The sequence below is a fragment of the Anarhichas minor genome, unplaced genomic scaffold, assembly GCF_050575085.1.
Source record: "Anarhichas minor isolate MPS153535 unplaced genomic scaffold, ASM5057508v1 ptg000026l, whole genome shotgun sequence".
Classification (NCBI taxonomy): domain Eukaryota; kingdom Metazoa; phylum Chordata; class Actinopteri; order Perciformes; family Anarhichadidae; genus Anarhichas; species Anarhichas minor.
The window spans coordinates 16,677,541-16,704,300 of NW_027466472.1; the positions used below are offsets into that span (position 1 = coordinate 16,677,541).

The window sequence follows — 26,760 nt, forward strand, 5'->3', positions numbered from 1 at the left end:
ATGTTTGCGGATTAGCAGCTTGGTTTTGCCCTCAATTGAGCGCCTGCACGGGAGGGATGTTCAGCTGTGTCAAGTCAACCAAGGACAGAAAGAGCAAGATCGGAAACAAGACATGTTTGATTTCATAATAAAAGCATTCAAATGATAAGAATATCAGGTACCAACAGGAAACAAACATATAAATAGAATATTTACAGGACTAAAGCCTTGGAGATAGGGAAATGGAATCATAAACAACCCACGTTTAGTTGAATATGGGAATTAGTTGTATGCAGGGGAAAGTATGGACAATGTAAGATTGATTAATTAATTAATTAATTAATTAATTATATATATAAATAAATAGGCACAGCACTGGAAAAAAACGTATTACGGTAAATATTTGTTCAATAAACAAATAAGTAACATATTGCAATAGTTATTGTGAAATCATCTACAATCACTTAAATATACATACACCTACAGTGTGATCTGCAGCAAAGTTGTATTGGAGGTCTGGTATTTTGTTTGTTTATCACACACATTTAATGGCGGACATAGATGCAGTCTACTCTTTATATATGTTGAACTTCTCTGTTGTTGCCAATTCCCCTATAGGCTGGGTGATGAGGAGAAAATCAAATATCACAATTTGTTTTACCAAATATCTCAATATCAATATTGCGGCAATATTGTATGGTTGATTTCTATGTCCTTTTACAAATAAATAACAATTACTAGCAATTACAAGTAAATAAGTAGGTAAAGGGAAATAACACAACTAAATTCACATTTTATTTTGAAAGTGGTAATCAGAAATGCCAATTTCTATTCATGCAAGCTTGACAGGAGGAGCCCAGCGCACGGTCCTCCTCCTCAGTTGCAGCCTACTATTCAAGTGTGCACGAGAAAAGAAACATGATAAGAGGGATGTGTGGAGAGTTGAACATGGGGAGCAAAACCTTACTGGCACATTCAGGATTTTAGAATGGAAAAACTGGAGTTCTTTTGATCAGGGGCAGCTGCAGGTGGAGTGTGTTTTTGTTGTTGTTTTTTTTTCCTCACAATGTGTGAGGGATGGATGTGGGTCGGTTGTCAGTATATTTTCGTTACGGATACAAGGACTGGCAAGTTATCAGCATGAATTACCAGTGGCAGAAAAACTGATATCAATGTTAAATTTGACTCTGGAGAGAGGACCATGGCGAAAAGGAAGGGACTGTTATTTGCACTGCTGTACTTTATAGCAGAGTTCTGGCTCACTTCGCAGCAGGTCCTGAGAATTGGTAAGTAGTAAATTTGTCAGATTTCTTTTATGTCATTAATATAAATACTGCCACTATATGCTTTTTTTCAATATTCAATTATATGATTGCAATACCTGGGTTGAGGGCCATTTCATTTGGGATTGATAGCCTACTCTACCTGTCTTTATGTATGTAATAAAAAAAGAACAAAGGTTGACTTTTGTGGCATTATCATACGTTATTTCCAATATCCCACAGTAGCGTTGCTTCTCTCTAAAGATGAACAAATAGATACTGTATTTAAATTAGAGACAGCCAGGGTAATAAATGCAGAAATCATACATGGGGAAGTCATGCAAGGATATCCATTCATAGCAATTGTGCAGGTCATGTGTTGTAGGTCAGTTAATGGAAGCAGGAGAACCTTTAAGTTCTGGCAATATCAAGCAAAACTTAAAATAAAGAATCACTGTGTTCACGATACATATGTGTTTTAGTTGTACATGTGTATGTATGTTGCTGTGTGACTATAATACTCTTGTCACTGGATGATGCAATCACATTATCAGTATCCTGTAACTATCCTAATGGACATACAAGTGCATGCCTATGTTATTCAACAGTAATCTTATAAAAAAAAAAAAAATGTTGTGATCTTTTGTACAGTGAGTTTCATTGTTAGATTTGTTTTTCACAACGGAGGTACACTGGGGATAGAGTGCTAGATAGTCCACACAGAACAACTCTATTGGTTTTCATAAAAATCATGTTAATCCACTTTTGTTGGCTAATGCCAAAGTCTCTGTTCCTCCATGTTGACAGGCAGATCAGAGACAGATGAGTGATTAAGTTGGCCTATGACTTCATCTGAAAGCATGTACTGTTGGCATGATGATATCCTTGGCACTGAGGAATGTGAAATGGATACAGAGCTAAAGAGTATAGGGTGGACCGTATCAGTGAAACGGAGGCTTCTCTTCTACCTCACAAACTCAAAAGTTATTTAGACTTTGTGCATATGTATGCTGATGCACAATGACACCTATGAGCGTGGATCTGAGTCCAAAGTCTGCTGTTAAGCCTTTGAGAGTTGACAAGAACTCTGCTTTCACTTGTAATTAGACAAACAGAGCTCTGGCTCCAACTATTCCCCTTTGATTTCTGATGTAACTTTGTAACAAAATGAATGGGCTCTGCTCATGTCCCATTGGTTATCCTCCATTCCTCTAATGGGTTAGAAGATTGCATCACAAAAATTATTTTCTAAATCCAGGCCTTAGGACTCTCTGCTCCGCTCAATGCCAAAGGCCACTCACTATTTTTCTAAATTCCTTCTACTTGCAAAGACTTTAACATTCAGATTTGTGCCGTTGCATAACTTTGAAGGCTAATAGGCCAGTGCCACCTCCCTGTTCTATCAGTCCCGATCTGTTCTCTATATTGTTAATCTCTCTAAATCATCTATCACTCTCCGAGGCCACCTAATCTTCGTCATTCTCTTCATGACCCGCACACATCATAATCTCTCCCATATGGTGTGTGGCTTCGTTCAATTAGCATTTCTCTGTCTTGGCAAGTGCTGCCATCAGATTGTGACTGGCTTCCACTCTTTCCACTGGGGTTGGTAATAATGGTAAATCTTCTCCCTCAAGCCCTTAAACAACAAACAATAATCTTCTTTATGCAGAAAGTCTCTTCAAGCAGCAACCAAATCTCATCGTTGGGGAGTGCACAGAAGCAGCAGCTTGTGGCTTGGCCTCCACTCTTTCGTGCTGTTTTTTAAAGTCCTGATTCCTAAATTAGGTGGATTTGATACAGATTATTTAACATGATTTTTATTCTTTCAGTTTAAATGTTTTGTTTTTGGGTCACAAGCAGCGATCCTATAAACAGAGGAACCTCAGTGCTCCACATCAAACGAAGATATTAGACTGGTTAGGACCTCCTCATTCATTCACAGTCTGGCATGAGCCCAGGTTGGAGTGGTGCTGGTGGTGTTGTTGAGGTGGGGGTGGGGGGTCTCACTGGGAACTGGCCCAGGATGGGGAGAGGGGAGAAAGCAAAACACTACGTCATTGTGTTCCTCTGCCTTAAAAGACTCCTTCATGTGATAATTGCACAGAGTCACAAAATCACAGATTAGAATCAGGGCCTACAGATCAGTTCCTTAATATTAACCTCTTACTTTGGGTTTCTGGATTAAAAAAGGTCCACCCAGCTGCCTAAATCTGAACTCTGTTATTTCTCTTGCTCTTAGCCCTGAAGGAAGGAACAGCCGTCTATAAAAAGCAACGCCTAAGGCTTTATCAGTATTTGCCTGCAGCACAAGCAGAATCTTTTGTTTTTGTGACCTCCTAGCATGCATCACCCCACAGCATTGTCTGGCCTATTAAAGATGAGACGGAAGCTCAGTGATCCTGAAAATTATATTGGAAAGTAATTAACGGTAGCTATAGCAAGAATTTCCATTCCACCTTTCATTATAAATTGCATTGATCATAAAGCCCTGATCAGAAATAGTGAACTCTGTAATTACAAGGAAGACGTTTATTCATTGGAAACAAAGCTGGGCTTTAATATGCAGGTTCATACATTCATACATTGTTAATTTTATTTTATTATACTTTTAAGGACTGCAAATGGATGACTGCATTCTTCTTCAACAATGCACAATAAACTGCTTGTCTAGTGATTTCTGCTTTAACATTATAGTTTTACCTGCACCTCTGCACAAGCTTAAACTTGTATTTACTGAAGTATAAATGATCCAAGATACCTCCAACTTTCTTGTGCATTTGTTTATTTGCTTGGTAATACACTTCTGAGTGAGTGCATTGATCCATGTGTCATCTGAAAGTATGAAAGTGTGAAATCCTTATACCCTATTGTCTTGGCATCAGTATTGAAAACCAATCCCATTTACAGTATTGGTTTGTCTAACTCCATGAAAAGGGAAAGTGCAGAATGGAAAAGTGCACAGTGCCATGATCCCATGACCCATTTTTAGAGAAAAGTGACCACATAGCGCTGCTAAAACCCTTGTGTTCAGACAGGATTGTTTACAGGCCACAGCATCATGGCACAAAAGCCAGGATCAATTTCTCGACGTAATAGAGCAGCTGCTCCACTCCGAGTTCCCTCCAGATGTCTGAGCTCCTAACCCTATCTATAAGGCCGAGCCCAGTCACCCTTCAAAGGTAGCTCATTTCGGCCGCTTGTATCCCAAATCTCATTCTTTCGTTCACCACCCAAAGCTCATGACTATAAGTGAGGGTCAGAACATAGATGGACAGCTCTTGATATACCTTCGACTCAGCTCCCTCTTGTCCACAACGGTCCGGTACAACACCTGCATCATTGCTGACGCCGCACTGAATCGCCTCACTCGTGATCAAAACCCAGAGAATACTTGAACTCCGTCACTGGGGGGGCAGTGACTTACTCCCAACCCGGAGGGTACAATTCCCAGTTCTTTCTGGCAGAGAACCATGCCCTCAGACTTGAAAGTACTGACCCTCATCCCGACGTAGGTTGAGGTCCCCAAACCAGACACTCTCCTCCCCCTAGCTGCACCATGAGATCCTGTCTAGAAGAAGACAAAGAGAATTGGTGACGAGGGACACCCCTGGAAAATGCCAACACCAACTGGAAATGTGTTTGACTTTGTGCTGAATATACGGACACAGCTCTCACTTTAAGGACATAATGGCTGGTAGAAACGACCACGGTAAGCCGTAATCACTGCGGAACGCCCCACAGTACTCCACGTGGGACACGGTTGTAAGCCTTCTGCAAGTCCACAAAATACATGTGGACTGGATTGGTAAACTCCCAGGACTCATCAAACAGCCCTCGGAGGGTAAAGAGCTGATCCACTTCCACTGGGTCACTGTTCCACGGCCAGGACGCAATCTGCATTGGTTCTTACTGGATCTGAGGTTCGACATTTAGTCGGAACCTCCTTTACGGTACCTTAGAATAAACTTTCCAGAGGAGGCTGAGCAGTGTGATACACAGATAATTGGAGCACACTCTCTGGTCTTTTTAAAAAACCACCACCCCAGTTTGCCACTCCACAAGCACTGTACCCAACCTCCATGTGAAACTGAAGATGCGGTCAGCCAAGACAGCTTAACAATGTCCAGAGCCTTCAGCATCTCAGAGCAAATCTCATCCACCCCTGGCGCCTTGCCACTGAAGAGCTTTTTGACTACCTCAACGACCTCTGCCAGGTCTGCCATGGATGTGGATTTCCTCCCAAGTCTTCCCTGAGTCTCTGCCTCCTTCACGGAGGACGTGTTGGTCAGGTTTAAGAGCTCCTCAAAGTGTTGCATCTGGAGACCCCTGGGCCAGCCAAGCCACAAAGGACTCCTTTATTCAAGGATTCAAGGATCGTTAATTGTCATTATGCAACACAGGGATGCACAATGAAATTCAGTAGTAGCCCATTTGTAACACAACAAACACACGATAAACAAAACAAAAACAGCAGTACGTTCCTGTAGTGCATTTTTTGAATTTGCATCATAAGGAATATAAACAGCAGCAACAAAAAAAAAAATTCAACATGAGGAAAACATTGTCCATGTGTTTGAGCACCAAGCATCATGATGTAAACACAGAGTCCACCTCCCACCGGAGTCCTGCACTCTGTCCTGCTGTCCGCCTGTCAAGTGCAGTTTGATCCGGAATGAATGATGGAGCCAGGTCTCTGTGAAGATGTGGACTCAACAGTCACTGACCTCTCGCTGCCTTCATCCATCTTATTTTTCTGCGATCGGACATCAGATAGCCAGGAGCATGCTGGGTAGTGTAGCAGCCTTAGGTTCTAGCAGGGTTAGCTTTGCTTCCAACTCGGCTCTCCTCCCTGAGGCAATCTTGACGGCCTCCTTCTTAGGTTGCCGCCACGACAAGCACAGATGACCTTCACACTACACTTACACTCAGATACCATGCCCCCAGCCTCCCTCGGGATGCAGAGAAGATTCTAACGGAGGTGGGAGTTGAAGACCTCACGGAGAGGAGCCCACAGGGCAGCGGCTCCATGTAGATTTATTAGCCTGAGCCCGGCCGAGCCCTCTCTCAAGGCCCGGCCACCAACGAGCTCCCCTCCCAGGTCTAGCTCCAGTAGGTACGAATCAATCATAAATATGAAAACGGCCTTAAGCAATTGTAGGATTTTTAAGGTGCTTAAATAATTTAAGCTCAAATAAACTGAAAATGCTGCATAGATCTAAGTGTGCGGATATCTCTTGTAACACAAAGGTGTACAAATGTCTGCCTAAATGGCAGAGGAACTCACTAAATGCCGCTCTGTGTTGTTGACTAAATCTCATTGGACCACAAATGTTAAAGCCTGAAGTAGAGACAAAAATAATTATTTTCCTGGTGATACACTCATGTTTTGTTGGGTCTTTTAATTGAAAATGCATACAAAGATAAGACTGATGATTTCCACATGAATATAGAAGCTTGTTTGAAACCAATTTTCCAGACATGAAGTGAAGTATTGTTGCTGCTTCACTCCAGATGTCTGGAAGCTTGATGGTGGTCATGGGCGTGATTATAACTGAGTGATTATAGCAGAGCTTTAGTCCTCTGTTCCACGATAACCAAGCTAACAGATGGATCCATCATTTCCTTACACAGTGTATAATCACCTCAAGTGTATTAATAATGTGCGTTGTCCAAAGAGCTCAGTTACTTTAAACACTATAAATACTTCCTATAAGTGTTTTGCTGATGTGGACCAGCACTGATTGCTTGGACCAGTGCTCTGCATGCTGAGCTGCAGAAAATCTGCAATCACACAGATTTAACATCTCTTCTTCAGGTGCAAGTGAGGAGAGATCAATTTGTTTTCTTTCACCGTAGGATACGCCTTTCCACCCAGCTTCAAAGAGAAAATTAATAAGTGAGCAGTACAATGAAATAGATATGTATGTATTTCGCTGAAATTGAAAGTTGTGTGTCTAAATAGTTTATATTGCTCATCACACACAATTATAAAACCTTTCAAGCAATTACACGTCTGTTTGAACGCAGTGGCCTACCCAGACGTGAGTGGATGCTGCCACTGTCTGACAGCTGCTAATATGTCTGTTTCATTTAACTCTTAAGCTTATAGACCCAGTGTAGGATTGTCAATGAGGTTACAGTCCTTTCTTGCTGAAGGTGGCGTTAAATAAATGGCCTGTTACGGCGATCCAATAAAAGCTACCAATAAACGCTGATTTCATAAGATAACTTCTTTTCATTTGTGGCGAGTCTCAGATTTAGCTTTTTCATTTTTCCCCGTTTGTTCATTTATATCATTTGCCATGTAATAGACTTTTGCAGATACGGTGCATATTTTGGCTGCATTTTCAGCTTGTGCATCATGATGGATGCATGTTATTATGAGTGTGATTAGAGGTCAGCTACAAAGATATAAATTAGAAAATCTAAATTGCAGCAGCTATTTTGGCCCTTCACACAAACTGCACCATCTACTTTCAAAGCCCTGTATGTGGAAAACAAAATGATTGATTGGAAACGATGCTGTGAAGCGGCCACTAGGATTACTTTGTTGTTGAATCATTAAGCACGGAGGCATTTGCTGAATCAAGACCGCCTGGTCAAAACTCATGTTTATTTCCCCTTTTATATTCAAAACACATAAAAGATGAAGTGAGATGAAATAAATGTCCTCTGCAAATTAGAAAAAAAATTGTATTTTGGAATGAAAATGTCATATTTCAGTGGAAATTAAAGACTTTAAAGGGACCTAGCAGCTGCTCACTGAGGCTCGGTAACCATAATTAGGATTGGCACTTTCAAGCATGCTTTTAGTGACCAGGGAGTCCAGACAAGGCTTTCTCAGTTTGGGGTTTGAGGCTATGCGACACCAAAGAAAAAGGTCATTCACAATCAAGGTCTCAAGGGGAGCTTTTTAAAGGCCCTTTTCTCCTTCCAAATCGATCACAATTTTGCAGGCAAGTCTTCAAACAGCGTTAGGGAGTGCAATGACCTATTGCCATCTGTAGCCTCTCTATTGAAGTGAGGTCATTTGTAAACTATTGTAGCATTAAAATGGTATCTTCACGATTTGTGTTCATGGTTAATTAATTAACAACTTTGAGCTTTTTAAAAGTACCTTCAGTTTGTAGCATACACATGATTTTTCCTACAACAAAACGTTCAACAATCATTTCTGATTTGTTAAAAGGATAAAGAAACTGACTAACCCCCGACTGTCCTTGTTTCAATCTGCACTCATGAATATGAACGCGGCGAGAACAAACATTTAACCTCGAATGTATTATTTGAGAAAAGCCTATCACTTAAGGCCCAGATGTTTGAAATCATTTACATTTGAAAGGCTTGGGTGAAATTGACATGCAGGGGCATTTTCAGCAGGGATAAGAACACTGAATCTCACACGAGCCTGCCCGCCCTATATGCAGGTGGTGACAATCCAACGTTTCTCTGGCCTTTATCCCAATGCTCTTCCTGCTGCGCTTCATGTAACTGAAATGTGAAACATTGAATGTAGAGCTTGGGCCCCGGCTAGAGTAATATATATATCCATATTGCCAGCCATGGCTATATGCTAGAGCCGTCGTCTTTCTGGAGCAGCGGATTAAGAGTTGGGACGGTTTTTTACAACGATCTCCTCAACTCTGACACAATCCCCATCCTGTGGCCCTGGCACACACAGCCAGCTGAACACGGTTGTACTTAAAAGAGAAATGCATCTTGAAATTGTAAATTTTGACAGTTGCATTTGTCAGGTTTTACTGCCTCGTCCGATGTAGCGGGAAAATGTGAAATGGCATTGTCAGCAGTTTTGTATAAAGAGGCCGATAAGGCAGCAGACAGAGGATATCATTTTTGTCATTCCTTACTTTATAAAAGGTTGATACTTGAGATTACTGTTTGGTGCCTTTTCAACTCGGCTATTCGGTCGTCATTATTATTCATATAATATCATATATCTGATCATCTTAAACCATTAGTCTGAAAGGATTTGCTGAAAATATAAGTCGATTAATTGATTAGTCAATTGACAGAAATCACATCTATTGAAAACTGATTGTTGGATTTTAAAACGTTAGTAAGGAGAAGGAATAGTTGCACCCTTAAATGTAACGCACACAAGAGTATCAGGTTTCCACGTCGGCATGTTAAACTCGTGCTATAGAATTACTATAGAGACAAACATGACAAGGAAATCCCTTTTGCACGGCTGGTGATTATGTTTTAGAAAATTAAACATTGTTAGTCTTACAATATATAAAGTGCAGTTGTCACATGAGAGGAGTGGATGATGTTGATGTTGATCCACTCCAACCTCGCAGTCTTTCTTCTCTTACACTGCGATAGTAAAGAAAAGGGACAATGAACCAGCTTCTCTAGACACAGTGACACCTCGGAGGTTAGCTTTTGTCTCACGCTCTGAGTTTTTTTATACTAGTAAACGGTTAAAGCAAAGGTTGGATTATTACAGACTGACCACCAAATGTTACAGTAAAAATAATCTTTGGTCCAATCAAGTGGCAGAAGTATTTCACTTCTGTTAGAGAACCAAAATGTTTCACATAATAGACAAGTTAGTCCAGAAACTAATCAGTTACCAAGAACCCTGTAGAGAAGAAAACATAATGTATTTAGAGGGTAACGTATTAGGGTTCTAATGGAAGACCGCCTTTCATAGCAACAGTGTTTTGGCAGCCTGAACAGAAAAACATCTTCACAATTACATTATCTTTTGAGGCTTCGCTATACGATACTATAAATCACAAGCTGACGGGTACACGTTTAAGTTTGAGTTCATCGAAGGCAATTGTTGTCTCGAGCAGTAAATTTAAAAAAAAGACTGGAAACATGACTTTGTGAGGTGAATGAGTGCAGCGGTTCATCCGTTGACTTACTGTTGCAAAGGAGACGGGAGAAACAGATGGCATGGTGTGTTTTTAAATGTCTGCCAAGATAATGTTAAATCCTTCATACAGTAGCTGTGAAGCTGCTCTCTAATGAGCCGAAGGTGAGGCATGTCTACCTCGCCGAGTTATCACATACGGCATCGTGTCAGCTGGTGAAATTGAGGCCATGTAAATTGGGTGAAGTCAGTAAAGGTCAAGCTTTTCTCCGTATGAGATTAAGATCCTGTCAACTCCAGCAGGCCCCTTAGTAGCATTATGTGGTCGAAGTAACAGAGAACATTGGGCCACATTATGCAACTGTCAGAGTTCAGTTGTGGTGACCTTCACACGCTATAACGGAGGTGAATAACTAAGCTGAGAGAAGTCATTCTATCAACAGTTTCTCTGATATTACTTCAGCGCGATCGGACTATCACTCTCACACCAACACTGTTTTCTTCTCTTCCTGCAGGCGGCATCTTTGAGACGCTTGAGAATGAGCCCATTAGTGTTGAAGAACTGGCCTTTAAATTTGCTGTTACCAACATAAACAGGAACCGGACCTTAATGCCAAACACCACATTGACCTATGACATCCAGAGAATTAACCTATATGACAGTTTTGAGGGCTCAAGAAGAGGTAAGGATGACCCCATTTAATTATGAAAGCTTTTTGTGCTGAATAATCAAATAAAGAGGTCGTTTATTATGACACAAGTGTCTCTCCTGTTGGTCGTTTGTTATTTTCTCTCTCCGCTTTCTGTTTCATTACTTCAGCCTGCGACCAGCTGGCTTTGGGCGTCGGGGCAGTATTTGGCCCCTCTCACAGCTCATCCGTCAGCGCGGTGCAGTCCATTTGTAACGCCCTGGAAGTCCCTCACATCCAGACACGCTGGAAACACCCCTCAGTGGACAACAAAGACAGCTTCTACATCAACCTCTACCCGGAATACACCTCCATCAGCCGAGCTGTGCTGGACATAGTGCAGTACTACAAGTGGAAGACGGTCACTGTGGTCTATGAGGATGCAACTGGTGAGTGAAACCAGTGAAGCACTAAAACACGTCGGCAGCCAAATATGTCAGCATTGATAAAAACATAGCAGGAAGCACACTCACGATACGGTCTAATTATATCGTACGTATTTACAAATCTGACGGCCATGAGAGTGTATTGGATGTTGTTTGTTGTGCATGTGTGAATACTGTGTTTGTTTGTGGAGAGCTGATTGTGTGACAAAGTATTGTATAGCAGTGTGGAACCTGAAGGCGAGAGTGTCTGCTGGTGGTCGGCAGGAGGGACCTCCACTGTTTTTAATTAAGCTACAAGTACTGAGAAGCAATGTGCAATAGTTGCAGCAAATAGTTGATGTTGTTGTTGTTGTTGTTGATTGTGCATTCAGGAATCTGACTTGAACAATAAGAGCTTCAACAAGTCTTCGCCACAAAATCTCATGGAAGCTGTAGTTGTTGAATGCCGACAACAATATAGTGAATTATATAAATTTGAACATGTACATTTTTACTAATCGGCATTACTCATTCATCTTAAAATACAACCAGAGAACCCCAATGTGAAAGCTTTTCAGAAGGAACAATGATGGGTGGGGGGGGGGGGGGATAATACGTTGTTAATCCAAGGCTAGTGGAAACAGAGTCAAGGCTGGTAAGACGGCAAGACTTTGTCTCTTCAAATATCACGATGTTTTGAAATTAAACATGTACTCTATTCATTCATTCACGCTCCTCCAAAGGGTTTTAATAGACACGGTTTCTGTGCAAGGTTATCAGAAATCATGAAATAAAAGGGACGCTGTAAAAATGTTCTCATCCTTCAGTTGGCATCTTGGTGGTCTCCATGGACCTTTTGGTATTTATATTGTAAAGCCAATAGATGGTTTGAATTGTGTTTTGGACTGAGGGATTTTTCACTATCCCCAAAAATCTTTTGGAATAATTGGGTAATGGCTTCATCGCAAAAATTGCATTCAGATTAAAAATCAAAATCAAAAATAATTATGATTTGTGCAGCCCGCTTACACCAGAAATGATTATGTTCATTGTATAACGTTGTAACACCTTTAACAGCTCCACTCACAGAATCTAAGCACACAACAGACCGTCACACCAACTTCAGCATCAAGGATGCAGCAAATCACATTAGAACGTTAACTTGCTGCGCTAATATGCTTTGAATCATGCCGAACTTTGCAACGAGCTGAATTAGTATCCAGTCTCCAAACTGTAGCACAGACAGCGATGTAATGGAGCACATGTCTTACCTTTGAAAGAGCTTCTTCTTTGACTTTGTGTTCGTAAATCCTCTCTGCAGGCCACACTCCACTCACAGCAGCACGCGTTTTGATGGCCAAGGTGTTCACTCCAGTCTCAAATCCGGTTACATATGATTATAATGTCACATAACTAATATTCTCACTGTGTGCATGTTGGTCAGGACGTAGTGCGAAAGTGGGGCTATATTGTAGTCCTGCTGATGAAAACGATTCATGTTTCATTGCACAGTCAAGTCCCGCGCCATTGCTATCTGCACGGAGCAGCGGCTGCACACTCTGGCTTCTTCTTTTCCTGGACCATGAATAGATGCCAAACACTAGCTTGGCCGAGACAACTTAGCTAGCTGCCTTTATTGCTGACGATTAGTGTCATATGCTAGAGATGTTTAGCGCGACAAACATACTCCACACCTTAGAGACCTTTCAAACGTCTCGATCACGCTCCAATGACGTGATCGAGACGTGATGAGTGCAACATCCGTCGCAGTTCGTATGCCTCAGTTGAACATTTTATTTTGAAAGCCGGAAGTTTGGGTAACTATCATGTCCACAAAATCTTCGCTTGACGAATTTAATATATTGCAATTCCTCACTGTGACCACTGGAGGGCAGTAAACTCTCATGATACATCTTTTTTTTTATTGCAGAAATATAAGATAAGATGATACTTTTTGACCTCCAGGAAGAAAATTTTAGCATTGAGCCACAATTCCTACTGCAGATCAAGAAACCATAGGTAGGAGCATTACACAGCTGAACATAACACATATCTATATAATGAGCAAATAAATGAAGGGGTTCATAGGAAATAATAAGTAACATTTAATACATCAAAACATTCAAACGGTTATGTTACACAATTTACATATTGAGAAATAATGCTTGAATATACTGTTGCATTTTAGAGCATTTTAGGCATGTAACTGTCTTAACGCTAGGTGGAGATGGCGACTGACCATTAGAAATAATTGTTTGTCGCCCTCCTGTGGCCATAGTGAGTAATTACAATATAAAATTCGTCAAGCTAGCATTAATAGTGAGATGACAGTTTATGCTAACACTTCCGTTGAATGTTTTCAAAATAAAGTCAGACAAATTGACGGAATCAGAAACGACAGACAAGAATATTCTTTAATTATTCTCAACAGTTGACTGTACTGGGTTACAGCTAACCATTCTTCAGTGGGGTTCGTATTCAGTAGACCAAATGTAATGTTGCGCTAATAAGGTTCTTCCTTATTGATTATCTTCTTACAGAATGAGGTACAGTTGCCAAGTCTGCCCTCTAGTGGTCGCACGGCGTACATGTAGACTCAGAAGCATACTTCAACACTTCCGGTGAAGACAATAAAACTCGGCAAACGTTTTTGTCGGGACACTATGTGGACTTGATGATAATCGAGAGTGTTTACTGCCCCCTTGTGGTCACAGCGAAGAACTGCGATATTATATTAGGCAAATTAGCGTCAATGTAGGGAAAAAGCCTGCTACCACTTCCGGTTAAGACTTTCAAAATACAGTGACCAAACGGAAGCATTCAAAATAAATGAACTAACCGAAATAATTATGTCATATGTTGTGTTCAATGTTAAAGACTTAAACCCTCTACCCCCTCAAGTTATTTGTTGACAAGAAAAGGTGTTTATCAGATGAACAATGGAAATAGCAACCCATGGGAGTGCGGGTGAGATGGCTAGCAAATGTTGCACTAAGGCTAGACTAAATTCAGCAGGGTTTTTGTGAGGTTTTCTGCTCCATATTCTCAGATAAATTGTGTTATATTGATACAAACTGTCATACTGTTGTAGTGCCTCTACATATATGATTATACAACAATGATAAACCTGTTCCCATCCCTGCTGATCATGTATTAATTACACAGCCTTTCTTCAAAAAATAACCTTTTTATTTGGAAGTAAAATGTCTCCAGAGGGTGGGTTTGTTGTAAATGTTTTTGTTGAGCTTAATAATGGCCTTCTTGGCTTTTAATTTAAGGACTGATTCGTTTGCAAGAGTTGATCAAAGCTCCATCCAGATACAGCATTAAAATCAAGATCCGCCAGCTGCCAACAGGAAGCAAAGATGCCCGTCCTCTGTTGAAAGAGATGAAGAAGGGGAAGGAGTTCTACGTCATCTTTGACAGCTCTTACCAAACATCAGCCGATGTTCTCAAGCAGGTGAATAACAAACATCTACCAGTATGCATAGGCACTCTAGGCACACTACACACTAGGCAGAAGTCATTGCTCTGAGGATTCAATTCATAACTTGACACCTAAAATGCAATGTTCTGTCAGAAATCCATTATTATTTTTGGTGTTTCTGCATTGCTTTTGGTTTAATATTCACTTGTGCAAGATTAGTCTCATTCTATCCCCTTCAGAAATCCTATGAGCTTTTTTTTTGAGCCAGACATACACATTAAGAAATAAAAGATTGATTGGAAACACTACATTAACATGAGCAACTCACTTGGATGCTTGTCAATGCAGACCATACAAATAATACTAAATGAGGAAATTTAGAAAGTGGGTGGTTTGTAATTTGCAAGAGTCTCTTGGTAACAGATGTGGTTGGATCATGTTAGGGAAATAAAAGATTATTTATACTGGCTGCCTGGAGAGAAATATGAATGTATAGTCTGTTATTCTGTTTAGATCTTGTCCATGGGGATGATGACTGAATATTACCACTTCTTCTTCACCACACTGGTAAGAATACTGTTATTGAGCCACATTTCAGGGAATTTCTGCATCTCAAGAACAAAAACAAAGATTGTTTTCTTTAATACATGTGCACAGGAACTTTGACTCATGAGTTTCTCCCTGAAAGAGGAATGACGAACCTAATGGATATGCACATAATAACACTGTTCCATTGTGTAGAGTGTCCTTCTATCCTCCGCATGCTTAAACGTGCATATTCACCCAGTGATTCTGTTGTGCAAAGATTATGCAGATGAACTCAAACATCCGTGGTTTGTTTTATAATAAGATTGCTGGATGTTTTCAGTGCTGTTGGTGTAATTCCATGGTAAATTGTCCCTTTACCCTTGCTGAATAACTTTTTGGGGTAATTTTTAAGAATCACATTAATTCTATACTGATGATGTTGTACTTCTACAGGACCTGTTCTCCCTCGATCTGGAGCCGTACCGCTACAGTGGGGTCAACATGACGGGGTTCAGACTGCTCAACATAGACAGTCCACAGGTGGCCTCGGTGGTAGAGAGGTGGGCCATGGAGCGACTGCAGTCTCCCTCCAAAGCAGAGACTGGAATGATGGAGGGGATGATGACAGTGAGTGGACTTTACTTTCCTCCTTTCGTTCCGCATGCCAAAGGTCCACCAGGTGCAGGGGCTGTGTTTCTCAGTGGGGACTCCCATCTATACTGTGTCCTCTGAAGGTATTGGGATTGTTTATATAGCCTGATGTAAGCAACATGCTCAAAAGGTCAAAGAAGGTGCGTTAATTCTATGAAAAGCTAAACATTAAATGGAAAATATATGGAGAGTCTGAGCTTGTCAGCTGAGCAAGGTTGGAAACAATCTGTTTGTCATCAGCCAAGTTGATTTCCGCAGCAAAAACTATGCTCTAATATCAAATAAGGTAATTCTCAACATCCAGACACTGGGAGATTAAACACGTAGCCTATTTTGGGAAGCTACTCAAGACTTTTACAAAGGCTTAATCTGAGCCCCTCATCACCCACACTTGAGTCAGAACGCAGCAGTCCCCCATGTTGCTCTCTGATTGTGTGTACAATCAGAAAGGTATTTTGAATAAAATTGCTCCCCATATTGTGCTCACCGTGGCTGGTTGTGTCTCCTGTTTGATTGTTTTCCGTGCAGTTTGTAAAGCCGGCTCTGCTTTGAGAAACCATACGGTGCTGCACATCTACATCAACAGTACATAACGTTATCCCCGCTGATGGACGCTGACGGCCACGTTTCTCTTTCAGACGGAAGCAGCTCTGATGTACGATGCCGTCTACATGGTGGCTGCGGCCTCGCAACGGACCTCCCAAATCACTGTCAGCTCCCTTCAATGCCACCGACATAAACCCTGGCGCTTTGGATCACGCTTCATCAGCCTGCTCAAAGACGTGAGTTTGGTTTATGAATGTGTGACACCCGTCCCTCTTCTTCCATCCATCCATCCATTTCACAGCCTGCTATACCTTTATTTCATTTCTCTGGCTGCAGGAGCAGAAACCATAGAGTTAGGAGATCTGATGTCACGAACAAGGAACGCGTGTGTGAAGATTACATTTTAAATAATTTCTCTCAGGAGATAGGAATCAATGTCATGTTCTACATTTTGGGGGTTTCTTAGATAAGTGGGTTTTCAGAAGGCTACTGATGAGCTGTCCTTTGAGATTTTTAGGGTACTCAATGAAAACAGGCTTAGATAATAAAATAATGATAAATACGATTTCCTAGACTTATTCTAGTCATTCTAAAATATGTTTGTTCTGTTCTGGTTTTAAGTTTGAAGGATGCCATAGTACATGTATCCTGTAGAGTAGATCTTGGGTAATTTAAACTCAAATTAAAAAAAATATGAATTTGAATTTAATAGCCTCTCTTGTTATGTTATACTTTCTAATTAGATGTTTCTTTGACAAATGAGCTTTTCAATTACAAGTGCGGACAGAATAATGAAGGGCACAGACAATGCCAAAGAGTCCAGACAGCAGGGTGTGAGTAAAGTATGTTTACAGCTGTAAAGCCTCAGCAGATATCGACTGTCATTAGACTTGTGATCCGTGTTTTTACATGAACAAAATGTGAGGCAGGTGTGTGGCAGGTGGAGCTCGGGTGACTGGGGGAAGGTGGGAAGAGCTGAGGGCAACTGCTGGAGGGTGACAGACTTGCAGGGTCTGAAATGACAGGAGATGTTAGGGCAGGGCAACGGGGGGAATACTGAAACATATGTTATGAACTGGTAGGAACATGACTTTCTATCTAATCTATCACAGTAAACATCTTGTCTATGCTTACTTTATTAGTTATCATTGCTTGGTAATACTGTTGAGAGTTAGCATGCCTGCCAAGTGTCATTTTTTTACTCATGAGACTCACATGTTCAACGTATCCACAGACATCTCACCACCACCAATGTCTTTCAACGATAAAATGCTGACTTTGTTTTCTATGTCCATGAGAGTTTTATTTGTAGGGATCATAGTGCTCATATAACCCAGCAACCCAACGTTGTGCCAAAGTTTGACTTGGCGTTAACTTTTTCTTAAGTTTGTGTATTTATTATATAGAATGAGTTACGTGGATTTTACACGATTCTCCTTCTTATTTCTGTTACAGTGTGGTCGGCAGGTATGACTGATTTAAGTCTGCACTATATTACCAGACAATTATAATGTAACTTTGACAACAATCAAATCAGACACGATGTTCACTGTGGTGGATCACTTACAGAAAGTCATGGTCAGGTGAACCTGATACTGTACAGATACTAGTGGCTTCCTGGATGCTGTAAAATACATTCAAAATCTGTGGTTAGCTTTGGAAAATAATCAGCAGGAGCATAGTTTACAGAATTTCAGTTAAATTGTTTAAAACATGCAAACTACTGTTATGGTCCTTTCAGATTGTATATTATAGCTGTATCACATATTCAATACTAATAGTTAAGTTTAGCAGAGAAAGTTTCACGAAGAACTAACAGCTCAAGATAATAAGGGTCAGCTTTGTGCATTTGGACTATTTTCCTAAATCTACCAATGAACATGCAGAGCATGTTTGTTTGTGAAGGTGGAGTATATAGGCCTGATGGTCCGTGCAGTATATTCATGGGTAATCAGTGAGGTTTCAGCAGTGTGTTGAAACTCATTCTCATCCTTTTTTATCATCTGGATTCTCCAATCTGAGAAGATCCATGTCATCACTACATGTACAGTAATGACACCAACACATGGTCAAGACAGAGACACTTTTGATTGGTGAGGATTTAAAAAGAGACTTAATGACATGAATAAATCTGGATTTAGGGGTTAAGAAGGCCTCACAGATGTGTGCGATAAGACTGTGTGAAGCGGTCTAATCAAAGATCAACTTCACCAAATGATACCCTGTAACCTTCTATAGATGCAAAAGATCTTTGCATTAGAAATGGAGAACAAAAGACAAACATTTCTCATGACGGCATCAAGTTTAATCTTGAGTCTTATGTTTGTGTGTGTGTGCATTGCCACATACCGCATATTGCACATATTAATGGCTCAGGGTGCATTTGTTTTGGTTCCAGTAGATTAAATATAATTATTTTCAGATACAATCTGACTGATGTAAGTTTCTGTTTAAAGGCTGAAAGAACAAGATGATGAAACATAAGGCTCAGCGTCGTTCGCCATCTCTTAATACACCTGTAATTGATTTCTAACAAATACATCCTTCAGGCTGATATAGCGAGAGAGTAGAATGAATTTGGAGTATTTTGTAAAATCGAAGGAATAGTGTAGCAGGACACTTACCCAGATTATTAGGACATATTACAATAAGCGAGGGGCAGTTCACCCAAAGACCCAATAACATTTTTCCCCCTTACCTCAGAAGTCATTTATTCATTCAGAGAGTTTCGGTATGATTTGTATTGAAGCTTTGCAAGTACCATGTGTTCAATGGCATTTGGTTTGTGTCACTCCATGCCCCCAATAATGTCTAGTTCTGAGAGCACACACACAGTGAGCTGCACTAGCGGGAGCCTCAACACAAGCCTTTTAAAGATAAACAAGTGAGACAGCTCTACTCCCAAATACAGGCTTTATTTCCCAAACGTATTTGGCTATTATTATCGGCTGCTGTTCTTTGGAAAAACCTAACAGCTATGTCCATTTTCAAACATGACATTATTACTGTTACGCTTGCTCTCAATAATCCACATGCCATGTTGTAATCAGTTTCTCCCAGAACTACTTTCTTCTTTAAAACACCAACCGACTGTCTCATGTTTGTGCAGAAAGAGGAAACGGCTCCAAAACATGTTGCAGATTATCAGTCTCCAGTTTGTCAGTGATGAGGGAACAGCAGCATGTTTTTGTTTTCATCAATGTGTGATAGATTATTTCTCATTTAGATGCAATGCAACAGTCTTTAATAGGAACATGGAAAGGTTTGATGTAGACTTTGTGTTATGGGGTGAAATGCTCTTTTAATTCAATTTTCACTGTGATTCCCAGCCAGACAAAAATTTTAATCTTGAAATGCCATGGGCTGGGCAAATATACAGAAGGTGTACTGATTTCTTCCCATGAACAAATTGGCTCCTCAGCTGCCTGCATCAGTGCAAATTAGAGATGCAGCTCATTTCTCTAAGCCCTCTCTCTGTAACAGAGATTTAACCTGACTGTTATTCAGCTGAGCTCACTTCATTATAAACTGCATTCAAATATCTCTGAGCTCTGCTGCCCACCCGCTGCTCCCCCCTCAGACAGAGGCCATGCCTGCCTGCTCTATTTACATCACTGTCCAGCGCGTTATATACTCAGAGGTGCTTAATATTTCCATTGAGGATCCAGCCAATGCAAAAATGTCCATTAAGATGCAGTTAGCCTCTATCAATGTTCTTCGCTTATTGTAACACTCATCAATTATTCATTTTTTGCTAACTGTTTTCATTTTTCCAGGCTTCTGCTTTGCATTTATGTCTATGACAATAAAACAAAACTGAGGGGATTCATTGGTTTTGTTTTCTGCGCTGTCTTTGCCACAGGCACAATGGAACGGCTTGACGGGACAAATAACTATAAACAAGACAGACGGTCTGCGGAAAGAATTTGATTTAGATGTCATCAGCCTGAAGGAAGATGGCTTGGAGAAGGTGAACTATCTGACCCATGTCTGTATTGTCAGCACATGCTGTTGTTGTAGACATCCAAGAGAGCTGAACAGAGTACGGGAAACAAACAAACAGAGCGACTGGTATTCAATGTAAACTCCTTTTTTTTTCTAAAATTGCAGAAAGATGACTTGTCTGTGGAACAGTATACAGTGTTTTGACATCTAGAGCACTAATTATACCCCAAAAAGGAGCTTTTTGCAAATAGTTGTAGCTGTCATTTTAAGGTCAAAAGTTTGTATATGTTCCTTTGAAAACTTTGACAATGCTGCTCTTGATTTTGTCAGGTCACAAACAGACCTTTGCACTTCAAAGAAATTGAACTTAAGACAACACGGTTGGAAGTAAAGATTGAAATTAAACTGAAATAAGAGCTGTGACCAGAGGAGTTATTATTTTCCACATTTCTTTTTCACCATCATTGTTTTCTGTTTCTCCCTTTAAGTTCAGAGCTCTGTAATTAAAATGCTTTTTCTTTATTATTTCTGCAAGACAATCGCGGGCAACAACCGCCTGAATAAAGTGTGGAAAAAGGTCTGTACTTTAGCTGCACGAGCAGACTGAAGAAATATCGACACTATTTACTCTCCTTGCTGTCCTCTGTGATGTCTCCCTTTTTAAAAAAAAAAAGACAAGTTTTAGGTAGTGGTGGGACATGGAATTTCAAGTTATATATTTGTCTATATTCTTTTCCTTCTTCCCCGACCCCACTCTCAAACCTCTGTTTGTTCTTCCACTGTAATTTGTCTGCTTCTTAGTACTTGTTTCTTTTCCCTTCTTTGCATTCCTTGTTGTGATAGTCTGAAGGTGACTTGGGCAACTATGGATCTTTGAGTGTGTTTATTTGAATATCTTATCCCTAACAGATTGGCGTGTGGAACTCCCAAACAGGCCTTAATTTAACAGAAAGCAACAAGGACTCATCCGCAAATGTGACGGACTCAATGGCCAACAGGACCCTCATTGTCACAACTATTCTGGTATGAACTAAAGTAATTATCAGGCAGCATTTGATCAGGAATGTGCTGATGAAACTAATGAAGTCTGTTATGCGCATTGTTCCAGGAAAATCCTTATGTCATGCATAAGAAATCTGATAAGCCCCTGTATGGAAATGATCGCTTTGAGGGCTACTGCCTGGACCTGCTCAAAGAGCTCTCCAACATTTTGGGCTTCTCCTATGAGGTAAAGCTGGTAACCGATGGCAAATATGGAGCTCAGAATGACAAGGGGGAGTGGAATGGCATGGTGCGAGAACTCATTGACCATGTGAGTACCAATCGCTATTTCATGTCAGAGAATATCCGAGCGATCAGCGGTATCATCTGTCTTCAACTGAAACTCTGCATGATGTTTTTGTTCTGCATCAGGTGGCTGACCTCGCCGTGGCCCCTCTCACTATCACGTATGTGAGGGAAAAGGTGATCGATTTCTCCAAGCCCTTCATGACACTGGGGATCAGCATCCTCTACCACAAACCCAATGGCACCAATCCAGGAGTGTTCTCCTTCCTCAACCCACTGTCTCCTGATATCTGGATGTATGTGCTACTGGCCTGCCTCGGTGTCAGCTGCGTGCTGTTTGTTATCGCCAGGTAAAAGCAGAACGCAATTTCTTATAAATGTGACTAACAATTAGTGTGTGTATAAAATGCCTATCTATTACTTCAGATATAATTTGGTTTCTATGTTTATTGAATTTGGTTGCACTTTAGGCAACACTGTTCGCTAAAAACAACATTTCACTTTGGTTGAAAATGTTTACTTCCTGGATGCAATAGGCCATTTGAATTCATTTACAGTCAACCATTCAGTTTGGCTACAACAAGTACCGAAAGTTTCGTTGCACACTGCTGCAGTAACTCACCACAGTAATGTTTCTGTGTCCTTGGTCAGAATTGATTCAGAATGTTTTTTGTTGGTTTCCATTATGTCGTTAAGATGATTTGGAAAAATAGAGTTAATGCAGGTAGAGATGAGTAAACATCAGCTGTTGCCACAGGCATACATTTGGTGTCATTATCAAGTGATGGTATTTTATTAATTGTGACTTCTTTACCTTCAGGTTCACTCCTTATGAGTGGTACAACCCCCACCCCTGCAACCCAGACTCAGATGTGGTTGAAAACAACTTCACTCTAATAAACAGTGTCTGGTTTGGAGTTGGAGCACTTATGCAGCAAGGTATTGGCCCACTATACTGCAATTTTTATAGTGTTATGTCATCATGCTGTGTTCATACCTGGAAGTAGTTTCCCTTCGGTAGAGCACCCTCAACCATCACTTTCATAATGTTTGTGGTGTGCCTGGAAAAAAAAAAGAAGATTGTCAGTGTCATGGCTATTTATTTATACATAACGTATTGTTATTGTCTGGTATTGTGTTTGTTTGTAGAGTTCATAATGTACCTTGCGTTGTTATCTTACAGGATCCGAACTGATGCCTAAAGCCCTCTCTACAAGGATAGTCGGTGGAATATGGTGGTTCTTTACATTGATCATAATCTCCTCTTACACTGCCAACTTGGCTGCCTTCCTCACTGTGGAGAGAATGGATTCACCAATCGACTCTGCAGATGACTTGGCCAAGCAAACCAAAATAGAGTACGGTGCCGTAAGAGACGGCTCAACCATGACCTTTTTTAAGGTAATCTCCTTTTCACTGAACAGTAGGTAATGTAACTGTCCAGCAATGGGCGGAGGGATGCAAAGAAAAACATCAGTTTTGATTTTGATAAACCTGACGTTTTAGCCTCGAGTCATCAGTCCTCAGTCATTACAGTAACATGGGTTAAAGGTTAGTGTCTTTGAAATGTCCTCATACACGCAGAGTTATAAAAGCTTGTGGCCAATTTTTCCACAAAAAATTCAAGGATTTATGGTTTTGTTTGTAGCACAACGAGTTTATTTGAATGTACAGAGAAAATGAAATGTACTTGGGCAGATTTGCATACACTTGTCACATCCCATCTCCTGCCATGCATCAGGATGATTACTCCAGTCTTCTTTCATTTGAAATATTAGAAACAAACTTCAACCACTGACCATGTATCAATATCATCTGTTTTGTGTAAACCTCTGTGTTTTTGTTTGTTGTTTGTAGTGCTGACCATCAAAGTGCATCGTTTTCAAACTTACATTAATTCTGATTCAACAGAAATCGAAGATCTCAACTTATGAGAAAATGTGGGCATTCATGAGCAGTAGAAAAAACACGGCTTTGGTGAAAAACAACCGGGAGGGGATTCAGAGGGTTCTCACCACAGACTACGCTCTTCTGATGGAATCGACCAGCATTGAGTACATCAGCCAGCGTAACTGCAATCTCACACAGATTGGAGGCTTGATAGACTCAAAGGGCTATGGAGTGGGAACCCCGATTGGTAAGAGAGATGAATGACAAACTACACAGTAACAAAGATAACCAATAATACGACATATCTAAACAGCAAACCCAGAGGTTATGACGCTGGTAATGGCAGTAATAATGTTTTTTATCCTGCTGTAGGCTCCCCTTACAGAGACAAGATCACCATCGCCATCTTGCAGCTTCAGGAGGAAGGAAAGCTGCACATGATGAAGGAGAAATGGTGGAGAGGGAATGGCTGCCCTGAGGAGGACAGCAAAGAGGCCAGTGCTCTGGGTGTGGAGAACATAGGGGGAATCTTTATTGTCCTGGCAGCTGGACTAGTCCTCTCAGTTTTTGTAGCAATCGGAGAGTTTATTTACAAATCCAGAAAAAACTTGGACATTGAGGAGGTGAGTGTCGGTCAGTGTGAATGGCACAACAAGTATTAACACACCAGGGGACTCAATCGAAGACTGTTCTGAGCCCTGCTACACATTCCTGTTGTCATTGTTGTCTTCAGAGGACTACAGTAATCACTGGGCCAACAGAACTTCGATGTCTGAATGTGTTGAATGGCATTGTAACAATCAAAACAGAAATCCTTTTTAACACAAAATTGTGTTTTAGCACATGAACAATTTAGTCTTAATTGGAAGAATACATTTGAAACCCTTTTTATGATGACAGATGGTTGTTGACTTCTGACTTCTTCACACCTGACCTTCTTGGCCTTGCTGTTTTTTGCAAAAAACTGTATAATTGTTTTTATGTGAAAAAAAAGTAATTTTAATGCCATGATAATGTGGGTAAGTGATGGTAAGTGTTATCTTTTGAGGCACGTTTGCCACGTTCATTTCAACAACTGCAGTAGGTTTGAGAGTATTCTGTTATAAAATGTTTGCAATTTTCATATTTATAGCGCACAGAAACTTTGACTTGACAGTACTTCTTACCGCTTTTGTATGTACTCATGTATTTAAAAAAAAAATCTTGATTTATTCAAGGGCGGTTGTTTCCACTTTGTTTATGAATGACTGTTCCCACAGAGTTGCATTCAAGTTGCTTGACACTCAGGCCATCAGTTGCTTACTGTCTATACTTTTTTGTTGCTTTTGTATCATATGACGTTCATAAACATGCATGTGTATTTTTCGTCATGTTGGAATTGTTTCAGAATGACTAAAGTTACGTGAGAACATTACATCCTTTAACTTTTTATTTCTGGTTGTTTTGGTGTTGATTGCTCCCTATCTCTGCATGCACAACCTTTTCCTTTACTGGATGGAAGTTATATAATTGTGACAATTGTTATCACAACTCCGCGGCTTCATTCATGAAGCGTTTGAGTTACATCAAGCTCTTGTAAAACTAGTATGTCTTTCAAATTGCGACTGTCCCATTTTCAATATTTGATTGTTTTGATACTTTTGAGGTTTCTTTTTATCATTCGGTTTGGCTGTTTCCGGGGGAACAATTTTCATGAGTCATTTCTCAGGTTTGCTTACATATTACACCATATATCACCATGTTCTTATTTTTGGTATACATAGATGTTGCTTGCAAGTACTTCACTAACATGCAAGTATTATGAATTTTGCAAATCTTTATTCACCATTGGTGTAAAGCGGCGCATCGAGCATTTAAAAAACACTATCTAAATTGGTTTGCACAGTAAGGCAAGCTAATCCAAAATGTAGAGAGATGACGTCTGGATATAATGTTAAACACCACTGACTCAGCAGTAGCGTATTGCCTCCCTGAATCGCCTTTCTCATTGCCTGCTTTCAGCTCTAACCAGATCCATATTCACCTCACTCAGGCTTAGGTTTACATAACATCCTCATTATGTAGTGGATTACAAAACATTTTAAACACTCCTAGTTTAAAGGTGTACAGGCCTTGTGGCACAGATTAGAAAATCCTGCAGATGCAATTAATTATTTCTTTCCCCAAATCTGACAGGATTTTAGACTCTACATTATAGGTTTGGCATCACATGAAGAATGATGTGACAGAATTTTTAGGTTTGAAATAACTATGCTTGTGAATAAGGACAATTGAGTGGGATTCATAAACAACAATTATGATTGATTGGTGCTTACGATTACTTTGATTATTAGATATTTTACAGATTCCTTGCATTATACATTTCAGCATTGTTTCAAAAAAATAATTTGGAAGTGAAAGCCCAAACATTCAATGAGAATCGCAGCATGCACACAATTACATTGCAGTTTTGATCATCTGATTTGTATCACTGGAGAGCAGATTTTAATATTTAAAAAAAACTGTTCCTGGACACAGTTTTAGTTTAAGATTAAAATGTAACTGTTTAACAGAGTTTGAATGAATGTTAACCATCAATCTATTGAGACACATACAAGACATTTGACATCAGGATTCATCTGGTGCAGATTTTAACTATGTAAGTACCACTAGTGTGTAACTACAGCAAAAAGTCCTTTGCCATACAAAACAAACCTTAAGAAAAGAGTCTGCACCTATCAAGGGCATCAAGTTCTTTTTTATTATTTAGATTTTAAGGCTGTTCTTTTCACTGATGTAAATGTATGAATAAAGATGACTCCCATATCCCCGTTTAAAATGTTATTTTAAATTGTTCATAAAGCAGAACCTTCAACCACCAGCACAAGTGCTTCAACTGTGTTGCACATGTGAAATGGTCATCTTTTAAATTTATTTGACAACATTTTGTAACTGATGTTCACTGTTTAGGTATTGGTATTGCACTTAAGTGAATCAGCAAATGAGGATGAAATATGATCTGTTCATTTTTGACAAGAGATATTCTTGCTGTACAGATGTCAACTATGATAAAGGCAAACATTGGAATTGAATTGCATTGTACTCTATCAACACCAGCCCTCATCAAATGCACAAATAACCTACAGTGTGTTCTAAGGATGGTGGCTTCTCTTTCATTTTGGGAATCATTTCTGCACTGCTGAACTGAAAAATGACTCAATGCTCAATCTTACTCTCAAAACAGCAAAGTTAATTAAATACCAATGCACTTGGCAGAATTGCAAGCATCACTTTTGCTTTTGCAGTTAGCTCTTGACACTGATAAATTCCAACAATTTCCGCATGACTGGTTAAATAGTCGTACTCT

The 26,760-nt window shown here is 40.2% G+C and overlaps 1 protein-coding gene across 1 annotated transcript; it reads left to right on the plus strand.

The window, feature by feature from the left end:
- Positions 1 to 803: 803 nt before the first annotated feature.
- On the plus strand, positions 804 to 24,076 carry LOC142959566 (glutamate receptor ionotropic, kainate 1). Its single transcript, XM_076100895.1, has 16 exons — positions 804 to 1,265; positions 10,602 to 10,769; positions 10,907 to 11,164; positions 14,419 to 14,600; positions 15,081 to 15,134; positions 15,549 to 15,722; positions 16,385 to 16,528; positions 20,155 to 20,262; positions 20,773 to 20,814; positions 21,147 to 21,260; positions 21,346 to 21,549; positions 21,651 to 21,874; positions 22,345 to 22,463; positions 22,708 to 22,925; positions 23,436 to 23,661; positions 23,787 to 24,076. The coding sequence occupies exons 1-16, from the start codon at positions 1,181 to 1,183 to the stop codon at positions 24,074 to 24,076; spliced, it is 2,610 nt and encodes an 869-aa protein (XP_075957010.1). The 5' UTR covers positions 804 to 1,180.
- The last annotated feature ends 2,684 nt before the right edge of the window (positions 24,077 to 26,760 follow it).